The sequence below is a fragment of the Centropristis striata genome, chromosome 20 (assembly GCF_030273125.1).
Source record: "Centropristis striata isolate RG_2023a ecotype Rhode Island chromosome 20, C.striata_1.0, whole genome shotgun sequence".
Taxonomy (NCBI): domain Eukaryota; kingdom Metazoa; phylum Chordata; class Actinopteri; order Perciformes; family Serranidae; genus Centropristis; species Centropristis striata.
In genome coordinates, this window is record NC_081536.1 from 24,619,221 (window position 1) to 24,634,922 (window position 15,702).

Genomic DNA, 15,702 nt, shown 5'->3' on the forward strand with positions numbered 1-15,702 from the left:
ACGAAGCATCCAGACCCCTTAGGTCATCTGGAACTGGCTTGTTGCGTGTCCCAAGAACAAGAACTAAGCGGGGTGAGGCAGCTTTCAATTATTATGCTCCTTACCTGTGGAACAAACTGCCTGTAGATCTGAGATCTGCCCCAAGGGTCAGCTCCTTTAAATCAGGACTAAAAACACTTGTTTACTGCAGCGGACTCCTAACTTTAACACTTATCTGCTGTACTCTACTGCCCTTACTTTTTAACTACGCAATGTTTGACTTGTGCTTTTTATTATTTTATCTCTTTTCTTATCCTGCTGTATCTTATTTTATCCTATTTGTATTTTTATTTCTATTTCCCTGTTTTAATTGACTGTTTTTACTGTTTTCAATTGTGTCTTGCTGTTTTAATGTGTATGTAAAGCACTTTGAATTACCTTGTTGTGCTATACAAATAAACTTGCCTTGCCTTGCCTTGCCTTGCCTCCACTGGGAGCTGTGCGGTCCTACAATTTAGTAGTATAGCAAGTAAAGCAGACCCTATGCTGGATACAATATAAGGGATCACAAGTGCTTACATAAAGGCTACGTGACACAACACTGTAAAATGTAGGCAACTGTTCATGCAGGAGCGAGTTATCGGATAAAAACTATGAATACTTTACCATACCATTCAGACTTTGATTGTTAAGGCACTGTTGAAACTTGTTCAAACTTGAATTAATGTACCTGCTAATAGCCTCCACTTCAGTTGTTGAGGTTTGGTGATGCCAGCATTACTACACAGAAGTGGGGAAATGTATGCAATATTCATGGAATTTCTAGATTTTGACAACTTGTTCTTATCATTAAGAAGTAAAATGATCTCTAAATTGCACATAAGTGTGCATTTAAAATCATGAAATGCCAAGTAACAATTTATTCATATGCTTGCAACCATTTCACTGTCTCAGTGTCAATAACTCATTTTCTTTCTCCATCTGTTTCTTCCTCCTCTCTTCTCTGCTGTGCCTGGGTTTTCTGTTGTAGCCAACTGCATCCCTCAATGCCAGAACGGCGGAATGTGCCTCAGGCCTCAGCTCTGTGTCTGCAAGCCTGGCTCAAAGGGGAAGGCATGCGAACAGAAGACGGTGTCCACACACTCTTTTCCAGCACCGGCTGGGAATCAGCCAACCAACGGGCACATACCTGGTACCTCAAATGGACAAGGTGTGGTACCTCAGTGGCCCATACCTCAGCAAGTTCATCCCAATGGTTATGGCTCGAACGCCCGTCCAGCTAACAACATGGCCCAGATGAAACTAAGTGTCAAGCCGCCCTCCCAGCTTGTACGACCACATTACATCCAACATCACATTCAACAACAGTAAGTACTATGCTTTTATAACACCTATATTTGTTCAAGACAAATCAGCCGAGTTCCATCCTTCACTTCAAATTAATTTAGTTCCACTAACTGACTCTGGAAGAAGGTCACAAAAAACACTCTCTGTCTTCCACTGCCAAGCTGCCGATACAGTCTGCTACTGATAACCCTTGACCAACCCCACTTGAGCAGTTAAAGGCTTGCTTAAGGGCATGGCATGGTTGGATCTCTCATGTCCTATAAACAGAAAAAATTGATGGTGAGAGAGAAAAAACAAGAAAATCCACCGAACCATCAAGGGGGGTCCCCGGGCATGCCCCCCTTGAGAAAATTTTGTAATTTTTTAAAGTAAAATGCATCTTGCAATCTTTGTCATCTTACTGTGTCATTTGTAATTGCTGTTAACAGGGCTTTCCACTAGGACATGTAATAGCCAGCCAGTGTGGAAAAATAGCTGTGTAATGGGGTCTGGGGGCAGGCCCCCAGGAGAATTTTTTTCCACAAAAGCCCAAATTTGGTGGCCTCTCACACATTCTAATGCCACTATTCCATCATATACACTGATCTTAATGATTGCATATTATAAGAATTATTTTAAAGGAGAATATAGGTTCTTGTATATTTTATTTAAGGCATCTTATTTTGACAGTCTTCTTTTAAATTCTGTGGTCGATTCTATTAAGACACTGTACTCTTATTTTGAAAGCTGCATGTGTTTAGCAACAGGAATTTATTAAAAACAGTAAGTCACAGTTTAGTGAGTTTAAAACAACTTTAATTGTTAGCTAATGTTAGCTTGCGGCTACCCAACAGCGTATGCAGCAGTGTGTTTGGACCTGACCGGCCGGTACAGGTTGATAGTATTTAGTTCAGCACGCGCACACGCAGACACACACGGAGAGATGATAGGATAGGGATACGGAGAGATGAGATAGGACTGATACAGACAGGTAGGCACGTTGCTCTATCATGCTGGAATTGTTTTGAAGCGGAGAAGTGTGATGGGAAGCAACCCTGCAAGCAAATTCAACACAATTCCTTATACAAGTATATGGTATATTCTTTTTTTCTTAAAAATCCCTTTTTTGTTTTGTCATCTGATGGGTAGAATACAGGTCAATAACCTCCAGCAAACTCTGATAACTCAGGTCACTCTGGTCGCTAAGGTCAACCCAAGTTCCAGAGTGCAGTCTGGCACAAGATGGGCCGTTTGTAAATCCTGAGCCCTTTTGGAATGCACCATTTGATTATTCAGAGCTCCGTACTCATGGAATGGCAAAGCGTAATCTGTCTAGGGAGACAGAATGCAATGAATGATTTAACTGCACTCTGTCGGTCTGTTCAGAGAAATGGAGCATTCCATTTCTATATTAATTAACAAACACGTTACACAGGTTACTATCTCAAGTGGCAAAAAAGTATGTGAAGCCTTTGTTTCCTGCATTAATTTTTCATAAAATGTGATCTTTTCTGCTGCATCTAAGTCCCAAGTATAGACAAGAACAATGTGCTTAACCTAATACCACACAAACAAATATAATATTTCATGTTTATATGGAACACACCCATAAAGCATTTGTAGTGCTGGTGGAAGAAGTAAGTGAACTCTTGGATTTAGTAACTGGTCGAAACTCCTTTGGCAGCAATAACCTCAACCAAACACTTCTGGTAGCTGCTGATCAGACCTTTACAACATTCAGGAGGAATTCTATACCCTCCATTCAGAACTGTTTTTTTAAGCTCAGCCATATTCTCAGGATGTCTGGTGTGAACAGGTCTCTGGTGAGGTCATTCCAGAGTATCTCTATTGGACTGAGGTCTGGGCTCTGACTGGGACACTGCAAAAGACAGATTTTCATTTTTTGAAGCCATTCTGTATTAGATTTACTTAGATGTTTAGGGTCATTGTCCTGCTGCACCACCTAACCTCCATTGAGCTTCAGATGGTGGCAGCCGCCCTGACATTAACCTGTAGAACACATTTCTAAACTTTGGAATTTGTTTTGTCCTGAGGCAGCGAAGCTGCCCCAAATCATGATGCTCGTGCCATCATACTTCACTGTTGGGATGATGTGGCTTCTCTGGTGTCCTGCCATGGACACCACACCTGTTCAATCTTTTGCGTATGGAAGACCCATGAATTAAGATGTTAACCAGTTCCAATGATTCCTTCAAGTCTTTTGTGCCTGAACTTGGAGTGAAATTGGCTGGGTGCCCACTTCTTGGTAGAGTAGCCACAGGAGAATTTGTCTAACTGTTGACTGGTGAATACCTGAAGTCTTTGTGGTAACTTTGTAACCCCTCCCAGTCTCATGCAACATTTCTTGATTTTTGGTCTTTGGAAATCTCTTTTTGCAAGGTATGGTTCACGCAGATGCTTCTTGTGAATATAATAGAGATTTTATATATATATATATATATATATATATATATATATATTGCAATTTTCTGGCCGATCACCGATTTTTAAAAAGCCTGACCTGCAGATTCCGATTTTGGCCGATACCGATTTTTTTATAACTCTGAACTAACTGAACCTTCAATGTTTGAATCTTATTTTATTGAAAACAATAACACAGCAGTATTTTTCTTTAACAAATAAAGGAAATCACAATGCCTGATGTAGTTAATAAAATACTGAACTTAAGATAAATTTACGGGATATACTAACAAAAGAACTGCAACCATAAATAAAGTGTCCTGAGTTTTTAGTTTCGTTATAGTACAACATACATATAACTAGGGATGGGCATCGATTTTCGAATATTCGAATAGTCATCAAATCAAAAAAATCGAATAGTTCATCATATCTGGCACATAAGTTAAATTCATCAACACTAAAGCAGCAGGTATGTGTCTGTCAATCAATACTGTCTGTATCTATTTATGATGAGGTTTAATATCCATTTTCAGTGTGTGTGGTACTTACGTCCAGAGTAATAAGTTTGCCACTAAGTTTTATGACGGTGATTGTGGTGAATGCTGAGCTGAAATAAAAACAATGTAATTCTATGTAGGTTCCAACCTGGTTGTGGTGTTGTCCTTGATGAGCTGGACAACTAGTTTCTAAACGAGAAAGAGTGGGTTAACAGTTACAGGGAGGATGGCGGCTTTTTTTTGAGCAGGTGGGATGACTTGCCTGTGACTTTGTTGAGGACATCAAAGTGAGCATCTGGTAACATGGCTTCACACCTGATGGCAATGCTCCTGCTTTTGAAGCTTGGGATGGTCTGGACCACCTGCCATATGTCTTTGGGGATTTTGGTGTTGAAGTCTCTCTCCAGTCCCTTTGGATTCATTGATACTAGCTTTCAGTCTAGCTCTGGGTGGTCTTTTCAAATGTTTTTTGTTGTTTTTGTTTTTTTCAACTGGTGTGCCATCTTTACGACTGTCCCAAAGCTCTTATGTGTGTTCGGAGTATAGATAGAGGAGCGAGAATCAAGGATCGAGGAGGGATATCGGAGGAGCCATGAGCAAGGAGAGATGAGAGAAAAAAAAGCCAAAAAGTTCTGGGAGTTCTGCATACGTACTGAGCAATATTCAAGGCCTGTTTTTCCAGGAGGAACTATTTTGATGTTAATGGTCTTAATCATTTTTCCCTTTGGTTAAAGAAGTTTAGGTTTTATAAAATAAAAGTTTCATGCACATACTTTTTGACAACTTAACTTCATATGCTCTCCTTCCCTACAGGATCCGGCAAATGCCCATGCACCCAGGTCAGAGCCAACAGTACGTTATGAAGCCCAAATACTATCACCGCACACAGACGCATATCCTTTCCCAACCTGAGAGGCCTATTCCCCTAACAGTGGGACAAAACCTCAACAATGGTGAGTAAATCACCCTTCAGATCACCTTTGCTTTATTTTTGGGACTGTTTGTTGTCTATGATGTTCTTGAAGTGGAAAATTGTGCTTTGAAAAAGATTCCCACGTCACTATGGTCTGACAATCAACCTTTAGAGACCTGATTCCACTTGCTAACGATGTTTACACACAGTGAACATCATTAGTGCTATTATTATTGCCAAAAGATCCCAAACTTTTTATTTTTTGATGCTGTTTCTGAGTATGAGTATCATCTGAAAACCAATGGTTGCCTTCAAGAAAGGAAAAAAAATGATAAAACTAAAGCCCTACAGCATGTGGTGAGCAGTATATCATTTGGGATGAAGGTATGTAGGTGAAGGTATTTTTATCTGTCTGTGTGCGTTCTTGATAATGATTTTGGTTATTATCAAGAAAACAATGGAAAATGTCTAGATATCAGCTCTTAAATTAAACTCTTATGAGATATTTTTTGTTATTATATTTGTTCAAACAAATATACTTTTAGTTGTACCAGGTATTAACATTAACAAAAAAATGAAGAAAACTGTGTTCTAATTAGAGTTGTTCCGATTCCGATACCAGTATCGGAAATTGCTCCGATACTGCCGAAAATGCTGGCATCGGTATCAGCGAGTACCGGAGTCCAGGCACCGATCCGATACCACGTAATTTATTAAATTAGTTATTTATTTACTGGTTCGCTCCGTTAAGCTCTGGCAGAGTTCTTCTTCTCCGCTCTTAAAACGGTGGCGCTGTGCTGCAACCTGCAGCCTGCTGTTTCAGAGGAGGAGTAGGATTTGATTACGTAACACAGACACAACAGACACACACGTGTCAGAGCAGGTTGACGCGTAGCTTGGAGCTGAGCTAAGTAGCTGACCTAAGTAGCAGAGCTAAGTAGCACTATCATGTCGGCGGTGTGGCAATATTTCACACTGGAATCTCCCACCAGCATGCGCGCAGATGGCACTAGGGACGGGGGGGATATGGCCACCCCAGATTCAAAGTGATTTTGATCGGTGATCTACGTTGTTCCGAGCTCCAAGATCCGACTTTCAAGTTCTGACTTTGAGTGTAAATCAAACACACCATACGGCGTTACGGTAAGAACGTGTTAGACCCGCCTTCAAAATAAAAGCAAACACATGTAGCTTTCTAAATAGCACATGGATGTGTTAGCAGAATCCACCACAGAATTTACAAGAACACTGTCAAAATAAGATGCCTTAAATAAAACATAGAAGAACCCTTATTATCCTTTACAATAATTCTCTAAAATATGCAATGATTAAGATGGAATAGTGGCATAACAATGTGCAAGAGACACCAAATTTAGGCTTTTAGGGGAAAAATATTCTTCCCTGGACCCCCAGATTTATTTGTTTAAGTTGCTGTTGCACTACTGTTTTATTGAAAAACAAATGGCCAATGATAACCATATCACAGTCATGCAGGTGTAGTATGATATTTTTTTATAACATACTGGTACCGGATCAGTACTCGGTATCGGCCGATACCCACAGCACAAGTATCGGAATCGGTATCGGGAGGGAATAAAATGGTATCTGAACATCTCTAGGTCTAATAATGTTTTCCATGACTGTATGAGCGTGGCATTAAGCTTCTCTAACCTATAAAAAACACTATTCACAAGAAGCATCTGCTGATGTGAACCATGCTTTGCAATATAACTGCTCAAAAAAATAAAGGGAACACTAAAAATAACACATCCTAGATCTGGATGAATGAAATATTCTTATTAAATACTTTATTCTTTACATAGTTGAACAACAAAACTGACAAAACTGACTGTACTCCCAACCTTGTTGGGAGTACAGTCAGTTTTGTCAGTTTTGTTGTGCTCCTCATAAGGTTCTTGATTTTTGTTCAGTTTTATGTTCGACTATTTTGGTTTTTGGCTTGATTTTATGAATATTATTTTACACTTGTTTGCATAACATATGCTCTAGTAATTGTGTTGATTGATCATTTTCTGGGTTCCCCAGTCTGTCAATTTCACTCTGCAGTTTCTTATTTCCATTTTCAAATCAGGATATATTTACAGGGATGCTAAGAACTGGAAGGCGTGTTAAAAAATAATCAGGTTGAAAGAATTAGAGGAAAATGCTAAATGCACCTGAGGAAATGCATGTAAGATGTTGTTGTACAGAAGGTAGCAAGATTTAATGTGTCAGATTCCTGAGATGGGATCCAGTATCTTTGTCACAGTGTGTACTCTTCACTCATTTCTTATTCCTGTCAGTCTGTCCTGAGTAGATAGGGAGATAGGTAGATAAACAGTACTTTTAGAGGCTACTGCAACTTCTTCCTGATGTGGATCCAAACTCGTAGCAAAGGATATTGGAGTTCTTTTTCTTTATCTGAGATCCCATTAGTTACTTAGCATACTTTGCTCAACCTCGAAAGTAAAAAGGAAGCAGGAAGATAGAGTGAGAAGGAAACTAGAGAGAGAGAGGAAAGCAGGTTCAGAAGCGGAAGGTGGCATGCCTGCTGCTTGTCTGTTTTGGAATAAAGCTTGGTTTGATCTTATGCCAATATCCATCTCTCAGAGACTTATAATGAAGAATTGGAATACAGCCCAGAGTTTTGTTTGCTGACTTTTTTCTCGTTTGAATCATTTTTCATAATTCCTGCTCACAATTCAGAGGCGCCACTGGATTTGAGAGCAGTGAAATAGGAACGGGTAGAGAGGGGTAGTTACAAGTATATAAGTGCAGGGAGAAGAGAGATCAGGCATTTCAAGATCAAAAATTACACAGTACATTTTTGTTGTTGTTTTGACTGGAGCCTAACCAGCTGATTGTGACGAGCTTGAACTTGAAAATGATTTAACAGTTTCCAATGGATCAAAGAACAACCAGAGTTCATCTGCTCTCCTTCCCTCTCCTTTTGGTTTACTCTCACGTTTTTGATGTCAGCAGGTAACCATACAGGAAGGATTAAGGTGGTCTTCACACCAACCATTTGCAAATTAACCTGCACAGGAGGCAAATGTCACAACAACTGTGAACTGGGAAACACCACCACCATCATCAGTGAGAACGGCCACGCTACAGACACCCTGACAGCACCCAACTTCAGAGTTGGTAAGTGATCCTGAGTTCTGTTTATTCTCATTAAGATCTTGTATATTCACTCACACACACACACACACACACACACACTGTATGAGGGGCATTTTATGCCAGTGAACTATACTAAAACGCCTTAATTGCATTGCCCCTGCATAAAGACTGATAAATAGGCGTGTTGCTAGTATACCAGATAATGATGGAGTGATGGGTGAAAAGTGTCATGCTACTCGCGAACGTAGCGGACGCCTGTGCGCACGCTCGTCTCAATGTACAAATAATTACTTACTTTATGATGATGAATTTTGAGTTTAACAGCTGCTTCACAATTCAAGCAGTCCATGTATCATCAAGAGAGACGATGAAACAGTTTAGGCTGTTTCAGTCTACACGTTAAGGCGTCTGAATCGTTGGCTTTAGGACAATAACACACACGCGTTAATGCCTATAACGCGTGTACGCCTGTAACAGTATATCAGGACTAGACCATTGCTCAAGCGAAAGAGCGAGAGAGAGAGAGAGAGAGAGAGAGAGACCATCTCCTACAAAGGAGATAAACTTTAATAGCAGCATTGGAGAGGAAGTGGTCAGGCCTACTGGCTTGCGGAGGCACAATATTATTTCTAATATGATGTAGGTATAGATGTAATGCCCTCCATGCAGCACTTTTTTCTAGGGGTGCACCGATCGATCGGCCGGCCGATCGATCGTCGCCGAATTTCCTTGATTTTGCGGGATCGGCGATCGGCCGATTCCTTTACGTCAAACAGATCTTATCTAGCGATCTTATCTACCTAGATAATAACCCCCCCACCAGCGAAGCAGTGCTCCCAACTTTGTTGCTAAATTCAGCAACTTTTCAGACCCCCTCCCCCCTTAGCAACAATTTTTTCAAGAAAGCGACTAGAGACAAATCCAGCGACTGCTTCTTACACTTCTTAACGAGCCGCTAACGAGCCGGAGGCCGGCTCGTTAAGAAGAGCCGCTGTTAGCGGCAGTTAGCGGCAGTGTGTATGTGTAACTTGTCCCGACTGCCATGGAAAACCCTCTCCTCGGTTTGTTTCTTCTTCTACAGTTTGGCATCTAGCCGCCACACTGTATCATCAAATGTTACGCTGCCCCCGTGTGGAAGGCACCAGTAATACAACTTTTTTTTCTTCCAGATATGATGAACTATTCGGTTTTTTATGATTTAATGACTATTCAAATATTCGAAAATCGATGCCCTCCCTAGTTTTCTGTATGTTGTACAGAACAAAAAACACTTTATTTATGGTTGCAGTTCTTTTGTTAGTTTGTCCTTGCTTGTTGCTTTATTTTAAGTTCAATATTTTATTAACTACCTCAGACATTGTGATTTCCTTTATTTGTTAAAGAAAAATACTGCTGTGTTATTGTTTTTCAGTATAATAAGATTCAAACATTGAAGGTGTATGCTGTGAGTTATAAAAAAATCGGTATCGGCCAAAATCGGAATCGGCAGGTCAGGCTTTTTAAAAATCAGTGATCGGTGATCGGCCAGAAAATTGCAATCGGTGCACCCCTACTTTTTTCTCTTACATAATTTGCAGTGTGTGAACTCTCAGGACCACTAATCTGTTCATCAGCACTGAATTTGCTTAGTTTCCAGTCCAACTATGACATACTTAAGCCTATTTTGTTTAAAAGTCAGCACTGCCCTGAGGGAATTTCTTCACTTTGGCACAAACATTCACTTGGACTCAATAATGAACATGTTACAATTTTTGATGTCAAAGGCCAAGGTTGCTTTGATCTCACTAAATAAGCTCTTGGTCCTATCTTAAGAATTTATTTGAAAATCAAAACAAATTTAACATAAAACATCAAATACGATTAAGTTAAGAAGTTATGACATTTTATAAACAAAAAGATCAGAGGTCAGCTTCACTGGGACATAATATTTTGTTCATATAACAATATTTATTTATTTTATATAACATACTTTTCTGGCCATTGTTCCATGCTATATCTTTGGAACAGAAGGCACACATTTGGTCGGATACCAAATTAATTGTTGACAATAATCTTGGGTCTTGAAACTGTGTTGATTGAATAGGTTTTCTGAAATGCTGGGTTGAATTGTATGTGTGAATCATCCGATTTTTTTAGACTTTGAAGCTTTGTTGAAGCAACATCCAAATTTGAAGCATCGTCTTACTGTCAGGGCTACATGCTAAGTCTGGCCAACAAAGATGGTCACTGCAACTTGGCTGGTTGGCATAATTCTAGTTTTTCTTGCATTTGTGTGTGGGACCATTCATGCATCAACATCATCTACTGTTTTCTTTTCAGTGGTGTGTCACCTGCCATGTATAAATGGCGGGAGGTGCAGTAGTAGGGACAAGTGTCACTGCCCTCCCAACTTTACTGGAAAGTTCTGCCAGATGACTGTTCAAAATGGAATCCAGCAGCACCAGCAAACATCTGGCAGCTACAGCCAAACTCAGGTCCACTCCACACATACACTGCCTCTGACCTACAGCATTGGCCAGAATCCTGGTAAGTGAAAGGCACAACTGTGGTGCTCATGGGGCAATTAAAGGCTAAACTAAAAGTTTCATGATCTAGATGGAAAATGTGGGTGGAAAAAGTAGGTAAGTGAAGTCCACAACATATTGTTGATCTACAGTAGATGTTTGTCCTTAGAATTTGAAGAGTTCTGTCATGTGAACTTCACTCACAGTAGATTGGAAACAAGAAAAAAAAATGCATTATAACCTATAACCTTTTAAAGCAGAAATGCCAAGCATTATCTGGGTCCAACTTCTCCAATGTCACAGTTTTTCCCTTATGAACGACCCATTCATTTCTCTGTTTGTCAGCCTAGTTACAGTAGCAAGCAGACAAAAAAATGAAATATTCTGCTGGAGGGTCAAATGTTTGAAAGGTATTGGTATACAAGGAAACAGCAGCTGAGCAGGACTCAGGTTGTTTTATATTATTTTCATTTTCTAAATGTAAAACACAATTTGGGGAAATTACTTATAGATTACTCACAGTCAGCATGACTACAAGTAATTGCTGATGGTCAAAATTGAGTAAGAAAACCCGACTTTTACTCCAAAGCCGTGTTATAACGGATGATATTAGGATCCACAGTATAGACAAGGAGGCAGAGTTCAATTGAAAACAGGGATTTAATTTATTTGGGTCAGTCAGGGAGTCTTATCTAGCAGAGGATTCCCTATAGTTTGAGGGTTGGTCAGGGGGACAAGCTGGTAGTGCAGAGCAGAACTGATTTCCAAGGAGTGGTGGGACTGAGGCAGACTAGGGGTGCACCGATCGATCGTCCGTCCGGCCGATCGGCGCCGATTTCCTTAATTTTGGGGGATCGGCGATTAGCCGATTCCTTTACGTCAAACCGATCTTATCTAGCGATCTTATCTACCTAGATAATAACCCCCCCCCCCTTTGCAACTATTTTTCAAGAAAGCGACTAGAGACAAATCCAGCGACTCCTTCTTACTCTTCTTAACGAGCCACTAACGAGCCGGAGGCCGGCTATTTGAATATTAGAAAATCGATGCCCTCCCTAGTTGTCTGTATGTTGTACACAACAAAAACCACTCTATGGTTGCAGTTCTTTTGTTTGTCCTGTAAATTGTTGCTATTTATTTGAAGTTCAATATTTTATTAACTACCTCAGACATTGTGATTTCCTTTATTTGTTAAAGAAAAATACTGCTGTGTTATTGTTTTTCATGTAATAAGATTCAAACATTGACGGTTCAGCTGTGAGTTATAAAAAAATTGGTATCAGCCAAAATCGGAATCGGCAGGTCAGGCTTTTTAAAAAACGGTGATCGGTGATCGGCCAGAAAATTGCAATCGGTGCACCCCTAAGGCAGACTGAGGCTTCTAGGTGAGCTTTATGTCTGGGTCTGACTGGCAGGTCCACAGCAAGGTGACAGGAGGTAGGAATCTCCCAAATCTCAACAAGTACTAAAATGGCCTGAGCTGCATACCACATGAGGTAAACGGACGGTCTGGTGATGAGTGGAAGACTGAACCAGGCTTTTATCCAGCGAGAGCGTAGGTGGCTTGATTGCAGATCAAGGTTATTATAGTTAAAGAAAACTAACTAAATAACGAAAACCAGAATGGAAAAAACATTTTCGTTAACTGAAATAAAAATAAAAATGAGATTTAAAAAAACAACAACCGATAACTAACTGAAACTGTATTTTGTGGTTACAAAACTAACTAAAACTAATTATAATTATAGTGAAAATGTCCTTAGTTTTCGTCTTTTTCAACTTTTTTCATACGTAAACCTTTTAATTGATATGAAATCTATTTAATCTTTCTGGTTTTATGACCTAATAAACTTATTGGAGCTGAGATGGATCAGACAAAGGAAATAAAGGCAACATTTGTTGTGACCTTATTGAATCTCACACCCAACAAATACCCCATTACAAAAAAACTAAAAGTAACACTAAAACTAATGTAAAACTAAGCTTTTTCCAAAAGATAAAAACTAATCAAAACTCGCAAACTCCCTCTAAAAACGAATTAAAACTAATTGAATTTGAAAACAAAAATTCACAATGAAATTAAAACTAAAACTAATGAAAAATCTAAAACTATTATAACCTTGGGCTGAACCAGGCTTTTATCCAATTTATCCAATCCATGCAGATGAGCAGAAGGAGTAGCAGCAGGCTGAGTGAGCCAGGTCTTGAAGCTCCAACACCAACACACAGAGGACACAGGCAGGAACATACAAACACAAAAGGGGGAGGGGAATAAAAGGGAGAGGGGAGACTCTAGACCTGACATTATGGGTCAAATTGCTGGATGTTGACAGTAAGCAGTGTAAGATCCTCCCTGCTTGATAATAAACAAGCACACCTGCTTTTCCCCCAATAACCTCAGAATTATTCCTTATTAGTAGTAAGTAAGGAAGTTGTTGTATATGAGTTATGATCTTAATATGCTTTACTTTGTATGGACTTTATAAGTGTCTACATAGCGGTGAACGAAACCATGGAAACGGCAAATAGCCACCTTCTCCAGACCTTTGACATGACTGGTGGCTCCTTTTTAGGCCATGCAGAATAAGGCATTTATAACTACTTAATAACGACTAATTAGGAGCCAATATGTTACTTATTTGCATGCTTATAAGCAACTCATTAATATAATCTAAAGTGTTACCTAATTCTCTAAATCTTGATGCATGTATAGGAGCATCTAGGCTTAGAGATAGCTACAACGAAGATGGAAGTGTTACAGTGTGTGGGCACTGGTGGAAAAGCAACGAGTGTAAATAGCATTACGTTACATTGCCGTGATGGCCAGATGCTGCGTTACTGCCTGGCATGTCTGTTATTTACACAGGTTATTTTTTAATTTACTGTCAATTTATTACTATATTTGTTTTTATATACAACTATATATATATATATATATATATATATATATATATAAATATACTTGTGTTTGTTTGAGGGTTTTTTAATTTAATTTGACCAAATAAATTAAAGCGAAGATATATTCTACGTTCTTTGCTGATCCAAAAAATTATCTGATCTGTGAATCAAAACCATGGCACTGATCCAAACCGTGTGTTTTGTGATCCGTTGCACCCCTACTGTCCAGTTATACCCACGTTTCCTTTTTATAATGAAAATGCACTGTAATGACTGTATTGCTCATGTTTTTATTTTGCTTTTTTTGTATCGATCATTGTCCATGTGCCTCCAGTATTCAGCCCCAGCATTGTCAACATCCACATCAAACATCCTCCTGAGGCCTCTGTTCAGGTCCACCAGGTGTCTCAGCTGGATAACTACCACAACAACGGGCACCAGCAGAAAGGTTCCCAGTCAGGCTCCTCTTCATCCACCAGCTACACCTATCACCACACAGAGAGCAGCCAGAAGATCCAACACCATGGCTACAACATAGTTTATCCCAGCCAGCATGGCTACCAAGTCCCCCAGAACCAGCCTGTCACCTCTAAGAACACACTGGGTCGCTGCTTCCAGGAAACAGCAGGGGGTCAGGTACACTGCCAGAAATGTCTGTATAATGGTTTAATACAACTTAAATGAACCTTACCAACTTACCTCGATACTGGCCTTTCTGTTGATGAAAATCAAAGAAAGTACTGTACTGATGAAGATGAAAAGAGAGAAGCGCCAACAGATAATATACCCTCTGCTGATTGGTGTCTTAATGTAGCATCAGCAACTGCAAACCAAATAAAAAGTACCATACACCTTGTACAGTAATCATATAACATTACATGACCTCTTCATAAGGCCATGGCACGGTTTCAACATAGACTATGTAAACCCTCTCCATGAGGCCCTGACATTGGTGCAAATGTATCACTCCTAGAAAAGACTGAGGTCATGACAAGCTCTCAACAGCAGTAGACTTCAAGTCCACATGTAGTCTGAAAATCAGTGTTAAATCAGTGTAATTTCACTTGACGAGATTTCTTAAATAAAGATTATTAAATATAGAAAGAAGCATTTTGTACGCTTAAAATAAGAAATTAACTCTTAGGCGAAGAAATCTTGTCAAGTGAAATTATCTGTCCATGCAGCAAGATCATTTCCCTCAGATTTAGTGTTTTTATCTTGTTTTAGACACACCTTTTTTGCAGTGCAGCCAATGTAGTTACTACATGATGAAGAGTTCATGTTGTAATACCTAACAGGGTGAAACAAAATAAACAGTAAAAAGTTATCATTTATTGCTGTTTAATGCCACGTTATACATTTTAAAGATTTCTTTGCTTAAGAGTTAATTTTCTTATTTTATGGTAAAATGGACCTGCACTTATATAGCGCTTTTCTAGTCGCTTTGCGACCACTCAAAGCTCTTTACACTACAGACTGCGCTCATTCACCCTTTCACACACACATTCATACTGGTGGCAGAGGTTACCCTAAACAGTCCCACCTGCCACCATTGGGGAATCATTCACACACCGATGAACACAGCATCGGGAGCAATTTGGGGTTCAGTATCTTGCTCAAGGATACTTCGACATGTACGCTGCGACGGTCAGGGATCGAACCACCAACCCTTCGGTTGGGGACCAACCAACTCTACCAACTGAGCCACAGCCGCCCCAGCGTACAAAATGCTTTTTTCTATATTTAATAATCTTAATTTAAGAAATCTTGTCAAGTGAAATTATCTGTACATGCAGCAAGATAATTTCCCTCAGATTTAGTCTTTTTATCTTGTTTTTAGACACACCTTTTTGCAGTGTGTAGTTCCATCTGGACCTGATCAGATTGGGTGATGATGAATGATTGATCATGACTTTGTGTCACCAAATTGCAGCAATGAATTCGAGCAGCACATCACAACAGTATGAAAAAAGATGTACAATTAGGGAAGAGTAGAGACTAGCGGTGTAGTCAGTGAGAGTTAGGAGGGAATGGGTGA

The 15,702-nt window shown here is 39.6% G+C and overlaps 1 protein-coding gene across 1 annotated transcript in view; it reads left to right on the forward strand.

Moving 5' to 3' along the window:
• Positions 1–15,702, forward strand: part of ltbp1 (latent transforming growth factor beta binding protein 1) — a 110,554-nt gene that overhangs the window by 16,385 nt on the left and 78,467 nt on the right. Inside the window, exons 3-7 of the mRNA XM_059359052.1 lie at positions 1,010–1,346; positions 5,037–5,176; positions 8,119–8,283; positions 10,582–10,788; positions 13,999–14,300. Coding sequence (XP_059215035.1) covers positions 1,010–1,346; positions 5,037–5,176; positions 8,119–8,283; positions 10,582–10,788; positions 13,999–14,300 — 1,151 coding nt within the window. The remainder of the gene's footprint in view (positions 1–1,009; positions 1,347–5,036; positions 5,177–8,118; positions 8,284–10,581; positions 10,789–13,998; positions 14,301–15,702) is intronic.